The sequence below is a fragment of the Leptosomus discolor genome, chromosome 5, assembly GCF_034619465.1.
Source record: "Leptosomus discolor isolate bLepDis1 chromosome 5, bLepDis1.hap2, whole genome shotgun sequence".
NCBI classification, from domain to species: domain Eukaryota; kingdom Metazoa; phylum Chordata; class Aves; order Leptosomiformes; family Leptosomidae; genus Leptosomus; species Leptosomus discolor.
This window is the reverse complement of record NC_141395.1, coordinates 44,836,281-44,852,423: the sequence shown is the minus strand read 5'-3', so window position 1 is coordinate 44,852,423 and position 16,143 is coordinate 44,836,281. Positions and strand designations below refer to the sequence as shown.

The 16,143-nt window shown below is 43.9% G+C and overlaps 1 protein-coding gene across 1 annotated transcript; it reads right to left on the bottom strand.

Annotated features, from left to right (window-relative positions):
- Window positions 1–73: 73 nt before the first annotated feature.
- RRS1 (regulator of ribosome synthesis 1) lies at window positions 74–1,277 on the bottom strand. Its single transcript, XM_086465894.1, has one exon. It carries the CDS (start codon window positions 1,275–1,277, stop codon window positions 210–212), a length of 1,068 nt encoding a protein of 355 aa, XP_086322020.1. The 3' UTR covers window positions 74–209.
- Window positions 1,278–16,143: the final 14,866 nt, after the last annotated feature.

Sequence of the window (16,143 nt, the reverse complement as noted above, 5' to 3'; positions counted from 1 at the left end):
ATATCCCAGCAGCTCCCCTTGGACAGAGAACACAACCCTCCTCGACTGCCAACTAAGAGCCAGACACAGGACATTTCAGAAAGGCCAGAGCATATTTATTAACAAATAGGTGTGTGAATAGAGCACGGGGCAGGAGGCTGGCAGTGACAGCGCCCTCCCTCGCCTCGGTTGCATCCCCAGCCCTGTGCTGCACGTAGTCCCTCTGTCCCTCATGCTTTCTTTCTCCTGCCACCGCCGGTGATGCTGCCCGCAGGCCGCTGCCGCCGGGCTCCACTCTTCTTCCTGCTGCGGCCAGTCCGCTGCTGCCGGCGGCCGCGCTTCCCCCGCTGCTTCTTGCCCTTGGCGGCAGCTGCCTCGGCTTCCTCCTGGCGCAGCTGCTTGTTGACGGCACGGGTGATGTCGAGGACCGGCTTCTTGCTGCTTATGTCCCGCAGCAGCTCCAGCTGCCGGCTGCGCTCGGCCGCCATGTTTCCCAGCAGCGGCTCAAAGCGACGTTTCCTGCCGCCGCTGCGGGACGGCGGCTCTGCCGGCTCTTTGGGCAGCCGAGGCTGGAAGCGGCCGAGCGAGGCGGTGGAGACGCGGGCGACGCGAGCAACGCGGCCCAGCTCCTCCCGGCTCTGGTTGCCGGTGGGGTGGAGGGGCGCGGCGGGGACAGAGGATCCGGCCCGGTGGGCGCGGCCTAGGTTGCGCAGACGGTTGAGCTCGTTGCGCGCCACCCGCTCCCGCTTCTCCCGCCGCAGCCTGGCAAACTGGTCCTCCTCCGGGTCGGCGCCCTCCGGCACCTCTGCCAGCCAGATGCGGGCTGGGTCGCCTCCCGCCCGCTGGTAGCCCCAGCGCCGCCGCCACTCCTTGGCCTGCTCGTCCCACACCAGCGAGGTTCTCTTGCGCCGGCGGATGCCCTTCAGCCTCGCGAACTGCTCCCAGCGCGTCGGTGGCCGCGGTCGCGGCGGCGGCTTCTCCCGGGGCAGACGGAAGGCCGGCTCGGGCAGCCGCGCCACCAGCGGCCCAGCCGCCCCGCCGGCGCGCTCGGCCGGCAGCTTCCAGAGCCGGGCCACCAGCAGCTGCGTGTTGTCACGGGCCAGCGCCCGCAGCAGCGCCTCCCGCCGCGGGCCGGCCCCGCGCAGCCCCGCCGCCGCCGGCGGGTTGCGGTCCAGTGCCAGCAGGTTGCCCAGGTCGAACTCCAGTTCCAGCTCCTTCTCCACCGTGATGCTCCGCCGCTTCTCTGCCTCCTGCCCCTCGGCGGCCGCCAGCACCTCCTCCACCCGCACGGCCGCCATGGCGGCTGGCACACCGGGCCGGGCCGCTCCTGGAAGAGCAGCAATGCCCTTCCAGGTCAGCGCACCGGAAGCGCGCCTCCGCGCCCGGAATAGCGGTGCCAGAGAGGCCCCGCCCGCTGGGGGGGCGTGCTCAGCGCACTGCCTGCCGGGAGCTGTAGTCCCGCCTGCGCCGGCGTGGGTCCCAAGGGCGTCTTACTGGCGAGGGACCCTCCCCGCGCCTGCTGCTGGCTGCTGGAGCGCCACCGCGCGTTAATTCCTCTCAATTCCTCTCAGGGGACACCTGCGGCCGTGCCTTCCAGCGATGCCGCTGAAATGCCCGTCGATCCCCAGGCCAGGGCTGTGCGGAGGCCGGGGCAGCCCCGAACCCACCTCCCACCGCCAGCACGGGCGGCGCTGAGATGGAAAATGCTGGAAAGAGCCCGCGAGTGAGGGGAGGCCAAGGCCACGGCCGAGGCCAAGGGACCGCTGGTGCTATGCAGCGCAGAGGGACGTAGCCACCGTGAAGCCAACAAGGCCTCGCAGCTTCCCCTACCTCTCCCTGCGTGAGGGGCGGGCCGTGGCATTCGAAGACTGAGCAGGTCTAAGACTGAGAAGCAGGGAAAGACTCCATGGGTTTTTGGGTTGGTTTTTTTGATAGCACATCATTATGCCTGACAGCCATTGCTGTAGAGCAATGCATGTAAGCGCTAGTCGTAGGACCAAAATTCATGTGCTGTATTGCAGCTCCACAGAGACTGACACAGGTCTAGTGGGCAAGTCTCCCCAGAGAGAAGGGAGGGGAGGAGCAGGGTTTGGAAAGTGGTATCCCCTGGCAGACGTCTCAGCAGGCATAATGATGGGTGAGGTGATCGGGTGATACTGTGTGCATCCAAAGGTCATCTGGGTCAAAGATACCTCCGTGCTATGTGGAAGGATATTTACGAAATAAGGGACGTGTGAACAATCCAGCCTTTCCAGAGAATCTGAGCTGGGACGTACCAGAACTGCTGAAAGCATAAACAGCTTCCGGTGCAGGGGGCATGAACATCTTACAGGTGCAGGAGAAGAGACAGTCGCCATTAATGACGCAGTTTTAATTTCTTGAAGAAGATGGGTGTGAACATTTGTGAACGTGACTTGAACATGACTCGCGATGTGGCCAGTCAGGTTGGACCATGGGCTGTCATTTGGGATGAAGCCAATCAGTATTTATTGGGTGTGGTCGAGGGTTATAAATTGCACTGGAAATACGGAAATAAAGGTTCACTTGTTAGATCACATTGATCGTGTCAGTGTCCTCACGCAGCTCCCGCAGTGCTATTTTTAAACAAATGGGCTATGGAAGAGTCCTTTTATAGCTATACAGTGATTTGGCGTGTACGGCCATGACATTTTGAGCTGATCCCTGGTGCTCTAAAAACAAGCTCATGATAGCACTTAACTGTAGCCAAGGAAAGCGATGGGAGTTTTTATACTAGATACAAATCTCTACTAAGCTGTATCACATCTCTGCCTTTACATTATGTTCGGAGTGATGGAAATGATGAGTATAATGCCACAGCAGTACTGTTGGAATGAAAATAAAAAAGCTGATTCTCAAATTCTAATTCCTAGCATATTACAACTTATACTTTGTAAGTCTAATTATGACAAATTTTTATTTATTTTTTTTTTCCAAGTCAGCCGTTCTGAGCATGATTTCTTTACTAGGGAGCAGCAGGAGTCCCTGTGCATTTCAACCCAGGCTGGATGGCATAGACAGTTTTCCCGTTTACCACAAGATGGCATTGCATTGGATAATACTTTGTTCAATATCTTGGACAGCTCATACTTTCACCTGGATTTACAGATCAAATTAACTTTAAAGACGGTTCTTTGAAGAGATGCACAAGCACTATTTAGATTTAGGCATAAATTTATACTTCTGAACTGCAAGATCTATTGTTTCAGCAGTCTGGTCAGTACCTTTAAGTTGATCCCTGTACCCTCCTGGTGTAATCCTTATGCAGATAACTCTTTGTGTTCTTTTGGTTTACGTCTGTACAAAGCCCGGAAGCATTCGGGTAAATGTCTGGGACTGAGAGGACATAATCGGTAATATCTCTTGCACTTTTGAAGTTGCTTTAAGCGTTAATTATTACTGTGTATCACTGGAATAGCAGAAGGAGTGCATGCCAGGAATTGGTCTTCTTGTTTTACCTGATAGCATGAACCTGCTAAGGAAGGGAAAAAAAGAATCTCAGAAGTTAAAAATTACTTTCTGGCAACTGCTGTGTAGAACTGAATTCTGGCCTTTGATGCATTCCAGAAATTGTTATTTACTGTAGGAGTGGTCCCAGAGCAGTAAACAGGGCTGTTCTTTTCCTCACTTGCTTCAGTGTTACTTTGCAGTAATAGTCTAATAGGGGCACCCTTACCATCGTGGATTAGTGACAGGGGATTCTGTACTTGGTCTCAGATGGAGTTCAAAGGTGAATTTTTTTTACTGGCCTTTTTTCTCCTTTTACTGATCTTTTTTGTGTGCTTCATCGCTGGAGGCAATGAATTGATCCTGTGTATTTAGTCCCTACAGACATGATTCAACAGTAACAATTATAACCAACAGAGGAAATCTGTAAATGCTTTCACATTGGTGTTTGGGTTTTTGTTTTTCCTCCGTTTATGAAAATCCCACTTTCAGCAAATTAGCTAAGTCTTTGAAGCTTGTAACAAGTAGACGTTAGAAGACATTCTTAAAGCTATTTCAAAAAATGCTTAATTAATAATCAAAATACCTGTTTAAAGAATAATTCTGAAAAAGCTTCTTGCATCTTTTCAAGGATTCAGGCTTCTAAAGATCATGGGAGAAGCCCTGACCAAGCTGAAGTCATGGAAGGTTTTGCTGTAGTCCTTGGCAGAGCCAGGCTGTACTTATTATGAGCAGAAATTTCGTAGTCTCTATTTAGACCTCCTCCTGTTGTGTAGAAGAAAGAAATATCTGCTTAGTTTACTGGCAATGCAAAGCTTTTTGTCCTGTAAGCACAGGACATAACTGAAGAAGGAGCCTCATTTGACTGTGCTTCAAGTGTCCCCAGAACAACGTTGCCTGTTAGTCAAGCCTGGCTACAAAATCATTACTGCTGTATGTAGAAATGGTGTATTACTCAGACAGGACATTTCTGAGTTTGTGATTTCACGGTGTGGGTGGGAAGGTGGTAGCTGGAAGAATGTTTGAATAGATTTGTAAACCAAACAGGATTTGTGAATAGAGTCGTGGATATTTTGGGGAGTTATCCCGTTGTGAGAACTGGCTTCTGAGGTGCTTACCATAGTAATCATACCCACGCTTTGAGCTTATAACTCCCAGTTCAGACCTGAGAATTAGAAGCAGGCACACAGCTTCCTGTAAGTGAACAGGTGTGTGCGTGCTGCTAAAAATTTGGGCTTTTGAAAGATGGAAGGATGATACCAATGTTGAATTATAGACGTGGCTGTTAGATGTTTCACTATCTCGTGTTTGCTCCAGCTTTGTTATGAGGCTTTTACAATAATTTTTTTAAGGAAGGATGTTTAGCAATGTGTATTCATTTTGGTAATCTCTGGTTTTGGGTTCCTAGTTTTAGAATTTCAAATATTGCATTACTCAAACTGCCTGTGGCTGGATTTGTGAGTGCTCAGCCATAGGACTTGAAAGCAGTTATCCCTGACTATGGGCACTCACAATCCATAGATACTTGAACAATTTCAGCCTTCATCTCTTTCCATGAGGTTCTCTGTCTCTTCAGCATAAATGGGAGTAATACGTAAGTTGTGAGGTGTGTGTATGTGCTTAAGTTTTCTTACTTTCTTTACTGTGAGATCATCAGAAGAAATTGGGTGCTGCGGCAAAGTGTAGGCTTTCTTTGGGGTGAAGAAGGCTGTAGGGTTTTGGGTTGCTTTTTTTAACCACAGTTGAGGTCTGCATGAAAAACATAAGATGGCAGAGTGTAACCTGCAGAAACACTTGTCCAAAATGCTAATAGAAAGCATAATGTGGGATATATGTGATGCAACAAAAGAAGTACGACATCAATGTGATATACTGTTGGTTTTGGTTTTCTGTTGGAAAAGAATAAAGAATTAACTGCTTCACTTTTATTTTTGTACTTTCTGTTCAGCTGGGCTACAGCTTTAAGTATGTGTTTGATAGGAATTGCTCTAATGTACAGTATTTGTGTCTCACTGTTAGCGGTACTATGAACTTGGATTTACTCTTCAAACTTTTGCCAATTACCTCTGGATGGCAGTAGATGTAGTTACAAGATGATTCAATGAATTCATAAGCCTGATGTGAGGATCATTATGAAGGACACTTTTATCAGGAAAACCCAAAGTGCTGGTAATTTTGGCAAATAGTGGAAAGTGCCCTTAAAATACCCACACTGTCTCCAAATCATTCCTTTCCACTGACTTCATTCAATACACTTCGAAGTAAAAATCTATGCTGTAGGATTTCTTCCTGTAAGGGAGAAGTTGTTTGCTCACTGAAGCTAAATTAAGTACAACAGTTTGTGGACCGAATTCTGTTTCCCAATACATATTTTACCCCTATAAAATGTTTTTAATATATTTCAGCATATATCTTATTTCCTGGACATATAAGTGCTTTTGCAGTCCAAATAATGAGGTATAGGGGTGAAAATTTGGCTAAACAGAGACCCTTTCCTGTTCAGTAGTCCATATACTGTGAAAAAAATGCCCGTAAGGACTAAAAAAATGGCAAAGACCCGAGCCACCATCTTTTATCGAATATCAGAATTGACTTCAGCAGTATAACAAAAATATGCCTGGTAGTCAAAGTTTTTACTATTCAAGAAAGAATTTAGCTACTAATTACAGATAATGGGTAGTTCCTTCTCATGGTTTCACCAATGTAAGGCCTTACTAGAAATATGCCAAAGGGTGTGCTTAGTTCTAAGCAAGTTCTGTTGATGTTGATGAAATTGTCTGTGCTCACATGCTTAAAAGTGTTTCTGATTGGTTTGTAAATGAGCAGGATTAGATTTTGTGTCTGAAAATTTAATGCTATTTTAGCAGAATGCTTTATTTGTGAAAAACCATGAGGATGAAGATCAGGAGGCTGTAGCTCTGGCTCCAAAACCTAAGACTGGGTAGTTGGGAATGCAGTTACAAGTGCATGCTAAGTAGAGCCTGATTTTTTGGTTCAGAAGCCAGAACACAGATAGCTGGCGAGATAGCAGGGATATTTGGATGACTGCAGGCATTGTGGAAAGTGGTTGGTAGACCATAATCTATTTTGATCAGTTGACTGGCTGTGATGGTGTGGTTTCACTCAATTGATTTTGGGTAAACAAAACAAAGCTAAACTAATTTGAGGCCTTCTCAAGTGCTCGATGCCTATCTTGGTATGCATTAGGGAATCAGTCTGAAAACAGATTGTGATGTGGTTTGCTTTTTTGTGAGCTGTACAGTGACCTGTTAGGTGTTTTTCAGGAGAATTTAAAGAACAGAGTGAGAACTTTATCAGACAGTGATGGGAAGAACGTCAGCATAGTAACGTATTCTTTTTCCAGGGTCAGTCCTTCTTATCACCTGTCTAGAGTAGACCTACTTGTTGTTGTAAGATTACTTCTGAAAGTTTAAAAAAAAGTCAATGAACACATTTCCTTCTTTTAGAAGAAATCTGTCATGCACAGAGATTTGCCCTTGATTAAGTCTACACTTGCAACCAGAACAAAAATGGTTCCTCTGTTCTTGGACTGGGTTCATTGTGGGAAATGTCTCTGACATTGGAAATGAGACGGAACATGTAAGTTTTCACCCATGACACAAAGGATGTGCCATAGTCATTAGTGATTTTTGTTGACAGAAGGACACAGACAGATCAAATGGAGCAAAAGGTTCAGTACCATGAATCTGAGAGCAGGATGAACCTCTGTATGTCTGCTGACAATGACCATGCCAGCTCCTATATTCTAATGCTTTTGTGAGTCAGAAACAATCCGTTTTCCAGCACTGGCCTTAGAAAAGTCTTCTTGGGACATGTTTTCAATAGAAAATTTCAGCCTTTTATGTGCTTGTACAAATATTGCATACATGTGATTAAGCCTATGCAGATAACAGCATTCACGTGTGCAAGAGACCTGAATGTTGATTTTTGCTAATGGAAAAAGAATGAGACCTGCTCTCAAAGCAAGACAATGCAATGCATATAGGACCACGATTCTTCAGTGACTTACTGGGGAACTTTCAAACTGAGGCTAGGCAGAGATCCAAGGATCATTTGTACACACACCACAGCCATTTCATGCACCACAATCACCTGAATCTTCTCCCAACCCTTTCTGGGTGACATGAAGGTGTGTGCTGCAGTGCTGCTTGCCAAAGGTGTCTTCAAAGCCTTCGCACTACTTGACAGTCAGCAAGGAAAAGGCTCCCCAAACCTGCTTTGTAACCTTCAATTCTCTGCATTTCCATTCATCAGTGAGGCTGATGAGTCAGTGTGGAATTTTGTCCTCAATGTGTTTTCAGAATATTTTATTCTTAAAGCTACCTTTAACACCAGTGTGATGAAATACAGGTTGAAAGTGGTGTGATGAGGAGTGGGGAATGTACATGCAGGTCCTGTGACAAAGCAGCAAAAGTGTTTGTGGGTGCAACTATGCCTCCCACAAGCTACTTTGATAATGTACGCAGTAGGTGTCCAAGTAAAAGATGCTAAGTGCTGCGCTTCAAATTTGGTGTTTCAGTTACATCAGTGGCAGTCACTTCAAGGTTGACATTTTCAGTTGAAAGTTATCAATGAAATGGGAAAAAAGTCTTGGTTTAGATCTCTTTGTACACAGGAATATGGCACCTTATAAATTCAATCGAAGATATTAGGGAGGTTTTCAACCAGATGTAACCACAGGTGACTCACGTAAGACAAGAATCGTCTGCAAACTTACATGAACTTGTGCCTAGGATGCATGTTGTGGTTCAGAGTAAATTAGGGGAATTCCTGTTAAACAAATATTTTTCATTTTGAATGTCATACAGCCTAAGGCTATGACTCTAGGTCATTACACAGTGACAACAGATTTTGTGGGGGATCTCAGCTGGATTGAGGCCCCTGGACAGGATGACTTTGACCTTGAAAGGATTCCAGTCTACCTGTGAGAGAACAGACAGGAGCAAGAAGAGCTAGAGCTGCAAGATAAGCAAGTCCTGAGAAAGTGTCAACTACAAGACAAGGTATATATGCCCTTTTTGGCGGAAGTGCTGAGTTATAATGAACTGTGGAAATAACAAATGATAAGATTGTATAACAATTCTGAACCAATTAGAAAGAGAGACATCTGGGAAAGCTAAGGAGAAAAAGAATATAAATGAACAGGCAATAAAGGCTTTTGTACTACCAGGCTTTCAAGAAGATTTGTCGTCTTGTCGCTTTGTTCGTCTCAACCACGACAAGATTTGGTTAAAATAGTTCTTGCACTGAAAAAGAAGTCCTAGAGATCAACACAGTCAATTCACAGGTTTCAGACCATGCTTGAAAGGTAGCTGAATCAGCAGAGCTGAAGGAGGTAGCCTCTGGGGTAGGGTGGATGTGTGGCTAGGCCTTTGAGAACAGCAGTCTCTCAAACTGGCTTCATCTCTGAGGGAATTAGCCACAGCTTGACTCACAGATGGGGATGGCTTCACTTGGAGGAGCAGTTGTGTCTCATGCCTACAGCAGCCTACCAAACCTCTTCTTGAAGAAGTCTGTCTTGCAAGGGTGGCATAACTGCTCATGTAGCAGCAGAGATCCATCATGAGTCCACTGAGTGGACTGTGACAAGATCTCACATAACTGCTCCAGCAGCAACCAGAGCTAGCAGCCTGGCAGCAATTTGGTGTTTTCTTATTATAATATACTGTAAACTAAACCAATTGCTACAGAGATTGCTTAGTCATTCCTGCAAAAGGTTTGGGAGCATCTTAGAGGGGTGGGGGTGGGAGATAACTGGGAGCAGGAATGAAGTTGTCCATCACAAGGTAACCTCCCTGCTGCTGCTGAATCAGAGCCCTCAGCACTAGGGCAGGAAATTCCCTGTCCTAATCTGCAGCCAGACCTCTTTGGTCCTTGGAGGGGATAAGGTTCTCCAAGCTGTTCAGAGTCTCCCTTGTGCTGCCACAAAACCAAACCAGCTGTTCCACACAGTACATCCTTATTCTTTTAGTTTTCTGCAGCATGCCTCTGTCCATCAGCTGCTGCACTACAGGAAAAGGGGTAAACCTGTAAAATGGGATAGAATCTCAGTTTCCAAAATCCTTCTATGGGCACTCTGGGAACTGCTCAGTCTGTAATTTTCCTCAGTTACTACTGAAATTTTCAGGCAGGGGCAGGGCAAGTCTGTGTGTAGCGGTAGTTAGGAGCAACAATAAAATGAAAATAAATAAGTATTTTCACATAGTAAGTGAAAGGGACAAAAGAAAAGATTTGCTTCTTTAGCCAAGGGTGAATGACTCGCTTAAGCTACAATATTGTTAAGTCTTGATTTAAAACCTGCAGATACCTTGTACAATGCATGTTCAGTCTTTGCTACTGGGACCCCTTGTTAGTGTGAGGTTCTGTATGGAAATAGGAGTGTTTGCTGGGCTTGCTGTTCCTCCTTGTTGCTCCTTTCTCCATGGTATTTACAGGGCCAGGCACTCATGTCCTCTAGCTGTCCAAATATCCCCAATTCTGACAAAGGACAGCTTCCTTTTCTCTTGAGGATGATCCTGCAACTGCCTCCGCTCTGGGCTTCCCAGTGCTCGCCTCCCTCCCTACAGACCCATCTGGAGTGCCTTGGAGGTACTCCACATAACACATCACCTGGATCCTTGTTTTCCTCTCATCCTTCATTCCCTTCTGTCATTCCTCCTTCTTCACTGCATTAATGCAGACTGCTCCAAGGCCTATGATTTCTACTATCTTTACTTACTTGCTCCTTTATTTGAAACTGTTCTTCATAGTCTGTGCTCTACCCTGATCATGTCCATTAGTGTTTCTAGTTATTTCTGTGATGCACTGAGCTTGAATTCCCCTGATTTGTGTGGCAACCTTGCTTCAGTCCACAGCCCGTCTGTGGACTAGTTTGTCGGTGGACAGAACAACCACTTGTGCCAAGGTCTGTCAAAGCGTGCATTTCTGGTGCAGGTGTACAGAGCACTCCTGGGGACCTGGGAAGAGTATCTACTAAATTGCATGAGCAAGCCAGGCTTAACTTTCCTATAATGCACTTATACAAGCGATGTGATAAGTTTGAATAGTGTGGTAAGTAAGTGTGAGAAACAGGTGGTTGTAAGTTTGAGAAATAGTTGATGGTAAGTTTGAGAAAGATTTGAGTTGTGAATTAGAATTATGAATCAACCCTTATTGATCTTACCTGTCAATTAGAGGACCATGGAAAATCCCAGCTGTACATTTGGTATGAACAGTGTTATGTATTGGTAAGCAATTGCTTTTCACTTGCTTGGTAAGGCTGTTTCTGGGCTTTGTATCTTACATCGATGAAAATACAGACACCTACAACTGGAGAGAGTAGAGGAAAAAAGAGGAAAGCTAAGTGGAAAAACACTTCAGGAATTTTAGAGGCTCAGTAGGGAAGAAGGAGAGCAACATCTCTTTGGATGAATGGTTTAAATGATTGCAGCTTTTCCTTCGCTCCAATTTACTCAAGCTGTGCAAAACAGCTCTAGATAAAGCATATCCTCATTGTTTTTGCTGATTAGAGAAAGAAAAAAAAAAAAACCCACCCTGTGGATGGTGTAGGACTTGACTGAGAGTGTTCACAGATCTTAGGAGATGCTTTTCTTCAGGCTATGAGTTATTATGATGAAAACATCTGACACTAAGCCTGTGTCTTCTAAATAAACCCTGTAAACTCAAATTATTTGAACAAAAAGAAAAGTAGGGGGATACTATCAAACATCTTATTTTCCAGAAAGGCTGGTTTTGGATTGGAAATTCAAAGATTTGTGTTCATCTTCTCAATGGATTCGGCAGTGGTCTTCAAGGTGGCATGAGATCTTTGTTTTACATATAGGAAAAATGCACTTTGACTGCAATATTCATTGCTGTCCTTTGAAAAAAAAAAAAATCTTGCTTTTATACCTTCACATTTGAGTTGGCATTTTCTATGTAAATTACACTAGTTTAAAATTACATATATATAGAAATAAAATATGCTTGTAAACCTGTCTTCCTATCTGCTTTCAGCTAGGTACATTTGTTTTGCAAGCTAACCACTTGTGTTTTCCTTTGTTTGGATTTTGAAGTTTAAAGCCATAAGATAAAATTAAGCATGAATTTAAGAACCTTAATAACTGGCGCTTTGATCCCTTCCTTTTAGAAACCCACCAGTTTTTTATATGCAGATTTGCTGAGATCTGATCAAACAGGACGCAGGCTATGATTCTGAGTTGGTTTCATTATAATTTTGGAAAATTCAACAGATTGTTGCAAACTTGCTCTTTGCAAAATTCCCAGATATATAAGGCCCCAAAATCACTTGAAATACTTCTTCATTCTGCTGTCTTTCAGGGTGATAGCATGACAGCAATTGTCAAGGAAAAGTTGCTTTCAGATTATGCTTCTGTCTGAAAACGAATGGGATGATAGAGCTTTCATGGTCCAGAAGACACCTTTTAACTTTAAATGCATAGCAAGCTTTTGCTGTAGCAGCAGTGAAATCATGCCATTACATTACCATTTTTGTTAGATAAAGAAGAACAAAATTTAGCCAGGCTTTCTGTGTGTTGTGGGCAATGAGTGGACCTTGCCAAGATAATGAGGGCCAATACTAGGTGAGAGCTGTTCAGACAAACCAAAACACGTTGGCTGCTACCTTGCTTCATCTCTCAACTTCATCTTTAGCTAAACTACGTGGGAGAACTCCTGTTGGTTGCAACCTAATTCAGGAAGGTGTTCAGGCACATGAAAGTCCTACTGATTTCAGGGTTTGAAGCAAGGTATGTATTTAGCTGCAAGTTTCGAGGACAAAATCCTCCAATAATGTATCTCACTAAGCAAAAAATTGGAAGGCCCTACATTCTCACTGTGGTATCAAAATGAAGGAGCATATGCGCTAATAGAACATGGATTGTTGGATGTGTATTTTGTTTCAATGTACATGTCTTATGGGAAGTGCCTCACAAAGAAACTTTGTGTATTTATTCTCAGTGTGAACCTTAAAGTGGAAAAGTGGAAGTTTGCAAATACCTTCTATGTTACTTAATAACCCCTCCATGCAACTTTTAGTTTCATAATGAAATTTTCTCTGGTAACATTAGTACAACAGAGTCCTTGTGTAACTGCTGGCAGTGTACTTTATAAGAGCTGACAAACGAAAGGCCAAATAATATGTTAATTACCTCTTGTTGAAATGTAAGTGCTGTTGTGACCTTTTTCTGTACGGTACAAACTACTTTTTTGCAGTGTCCAAGAGAAGTTATTTAAATGCGTTATGAAAGCTGTGCAGGGCCTGGTCCTGAAAGCTTTTATGAACCAGATTCATTGCTACAGTACAGGTCTACAGCCTGATCCTTGGCAGGTGGGACTTGGTGTTACCTTGGGTTACATCAGCTTTGCCAGCTATTGGAGCCTGCTTTTGTGCACAGACTGTCAGTGTGACTAATTAGAGGGCCACAGCTTTACAGCATCAGGCAAAAGGTTACTCTGTGGTTTTTCTTTCCAAGGATATTTTTAGAGCACAGTTGGTTAGGTACAAGGGTGTTAATAATTGTCTGAGTATCGGTAAGATACGGGTAGGTACCCTCAGAGGGTACAATTAGGCTAAGCTGTTGAAAAGGCCATATAAGGGGAAAAAAATCCCTCAGATACTCAGGCAATTATTAACAACTTGTTCGTGTTACCTACCCACACAGGCACTGTGAATGAGCCTTCAGCAAGGCAGTTTTTCCCGCCTATTTGCTACAGCTCTCTGGGATCTTTAAAAGTTTCCTCAAGAGAACGTGTTGGTGTTTGTGGGTTGGAAGGATTGAGTCAGGAATTCAAAAATCACATGCTTGCAACACTGCAAATGGGAAGGACCTCCAGAAATGGGAAAGACCTCCAGAAATTTCAGTGATGATTACTGTCCCTCTAACCCATTCTTGTCTGTTGGTTCTCCAGACTGTCCTGGTTTGGGTTAAAACAGAACTACTTCTGTTTTAGTGATTTTACTTTTCAGTTAAGTCTCTTCTAAGTATTTGCACTTTCTGAAACCAACAGCATGTTTTTCCAGACAGTGACTGCTTCTAGCAGTGATAAGGCCTGATGTTTATAGTTAGTACCAAGGAATGGTGTGCAGAGAGGCCCTTGCTTATACTTGTTCTTGTAGCGACCAAGGTCACTGCTAAATCTTGTACTTCATGTTGGTGAGATACAAGTGCAAAGGGTCGCAAGCACGTAAAAGGTCGCACCTGCAGGGAGGAGCGAACTGGACAGGTGACCCAAACCTGACCAACAGAGTATTCCATCCCATATACGTCATATTCAGTATAAAGCTGAGAGATCACGAGGGTCAATCTCTCTTCTTCGATGGCCGACATCTGAGGAGGACTCTGTGTGTTCTTCTGTCATTGATCCCGATCCGTGCATCCCTGAATCCAGTGCCTGAGTCCAGCTCCTGCGTCCTGTTCCCGTCTGCTGCCGAGTCCAGCCTGGGACTGCCCCAGTGCCAGCGCTACAGAGTCAGTGGTGACATATGGTCATCAGGGTGGGGGGAGTTGGGTGCAGTATTGGTTTGGTATCTATTTGTACATATTGTATGTATTTGATTATTTTCTTATTCTTATCTTTTATTGTTATTGTTTCATTAAAGCTGTTTTCATTTTCTTTTCCAAACCGTAAAGTCTCTCTCCCTTGTTCTCTCATTCTTCCCCTTTTGGGAGGAGAGAGGGGTTAATAGAAAGTGTCTGTTATTCGTTAGTGGCTGGCCTAGCCTCAACCCTTGATACAGACTTCTTATTCTTGTTGCTGTCAAAGATTTCAAATATGCCTACATCTTTCTTAGGCTTTGGTACCCCAAATGAAAAACAATAACATACTTCCCAGGTCTTGCCAATGGCCTTCCTTGTACCTCAAAGAATAAGACTGGCTTTTTTTTTTGTTTGTTTGTTTTTTTTTGTTGCTTTTTTTGCAGCATCAAACACTTGATTCATATTCAGCTCATGAGCCAGTATAACATTGTTTTGTTCACAACTGCTGCCTAATGAGAGGTTCCCCCTTACAGAATACAATACACAGTATAATATAGTATGGTACACAGCCAGTCCATATTAAATTAAATTGAGAACAGTCACCTGAGCATCTCAATAACATATTAACTTTTTGCAGTCCTGATCTGTATGAGATGACTAAGGCCTCGTGACCAACTTTAATTTTTCTAGTGTCATACTTGCATGTAATGTCAGAAGAATATTGCACATGTACAGCAAGTGAAGAGCAAAACAGCAAACAGAGCAAGTGAAGCCATCTGAATCCTTCACTCAGAAGTGAAACTGACAAGCAATTGGGAGAAATAACTGCAAAGCTTCAGAATTTTGTAGGGTGCTGCTTAGAAATGGCAGGGTGAGCGATCCCTCTGGCTGCCACAAACAGCAAGTCCTATAGTACTGGTGATGATCAACAGCACTTTCTTGTGGAAACACAAAGCAGACCACAAACTTCTCAACAAAGACATTTAGAAATGTCAAGAATGCTTGACAGCAGAATGTCACTTGGTAGAAAGGACATCTTGACACCAAAGCAGATGGCAGATGAGACAATTGAGCATTATGTCATGTAGCTGTAAAATAAAGTGAAGTCATATGAGTTTGAGCAGCCACCAGCCTAATTTGTGACTTAATAATTCATCTTCTAACATATCACCAGTTGAAAACAGGGTACAGGGAACTTGCCAACCATGAATAGTCGGGGCTGGCAGGACCTAATGAGAAACTCTGCTCTGCTTCTTTCTATAAACTTAGAACTGATACTGGAACTGTCTTTCAAGAAGGCGGCCTAAGCTGTTAGAGTTTTTAAAAGGGTGCGTAAACAAAATCTTGTATATTCTAACTCTACAAAGCACCAGCCATTTAAATATGTAACAATGCTGCTCATCGCCTCTAATTAAGATCTTCCTTACTCTCTTTTCCCATTCATACGGTCTGGTGGATTTAAATGGATTTACTTGTGAATCATTTTGGTGTAAATGAAATGGGAATTGGGATCCTGAAAACAGGAGTGAAAATTTGTGTACAATGGCCTGATTCTCATTTAGTCAGATATCACCTTGCACTTCTCGAAGTTTGTAACAGAATTGTGAAGCAATGTGAATGTAATCTATATAGCTAACAAGATGCAAAATAGATTTTGTATCAGAAAACACCAAGGCTGAAAATGGCTTTGCTCCTTAGGACCTGAGTGTGGATGAATTAATTTCTTCTCACATATGCACTGTTATAGTGAGCCAGAATTTAACTGAAGGCAGTTAGAATTTAAAACTAGTTTATTCACATGCTCAGAAACTTAGTGTGAAAAGAGAATGAGATCCAGCTAGTTCCTCATTCATTTCCAGGTGTCTTCCTATTCGTTACCTTCAATTTAGCAAGTACTTTGTAAAACGTGATTAGTCTTTACAAAATACTTAAATCTCTCTGATTTTATTAAAAACTACCTTGAGTTTCTTTTGCATAATGATTCATTTATTGTGAAGCATTATTGAGAAGCATTTGACAATTAAGATCTCTAAATATTTAAAATTCAAGTGCTGGAGAGGGTCTCATCACATTAGAAAGCAATCAGCCATCTTGAGACAGGTTAATAAAAGCATGTTAAACTCTTCAAAAGGCACTCTTGACCTCCATTATCAGGCACAGGACTCCTAATGATTCATTGATCACATTTTCTCTGTTGAAC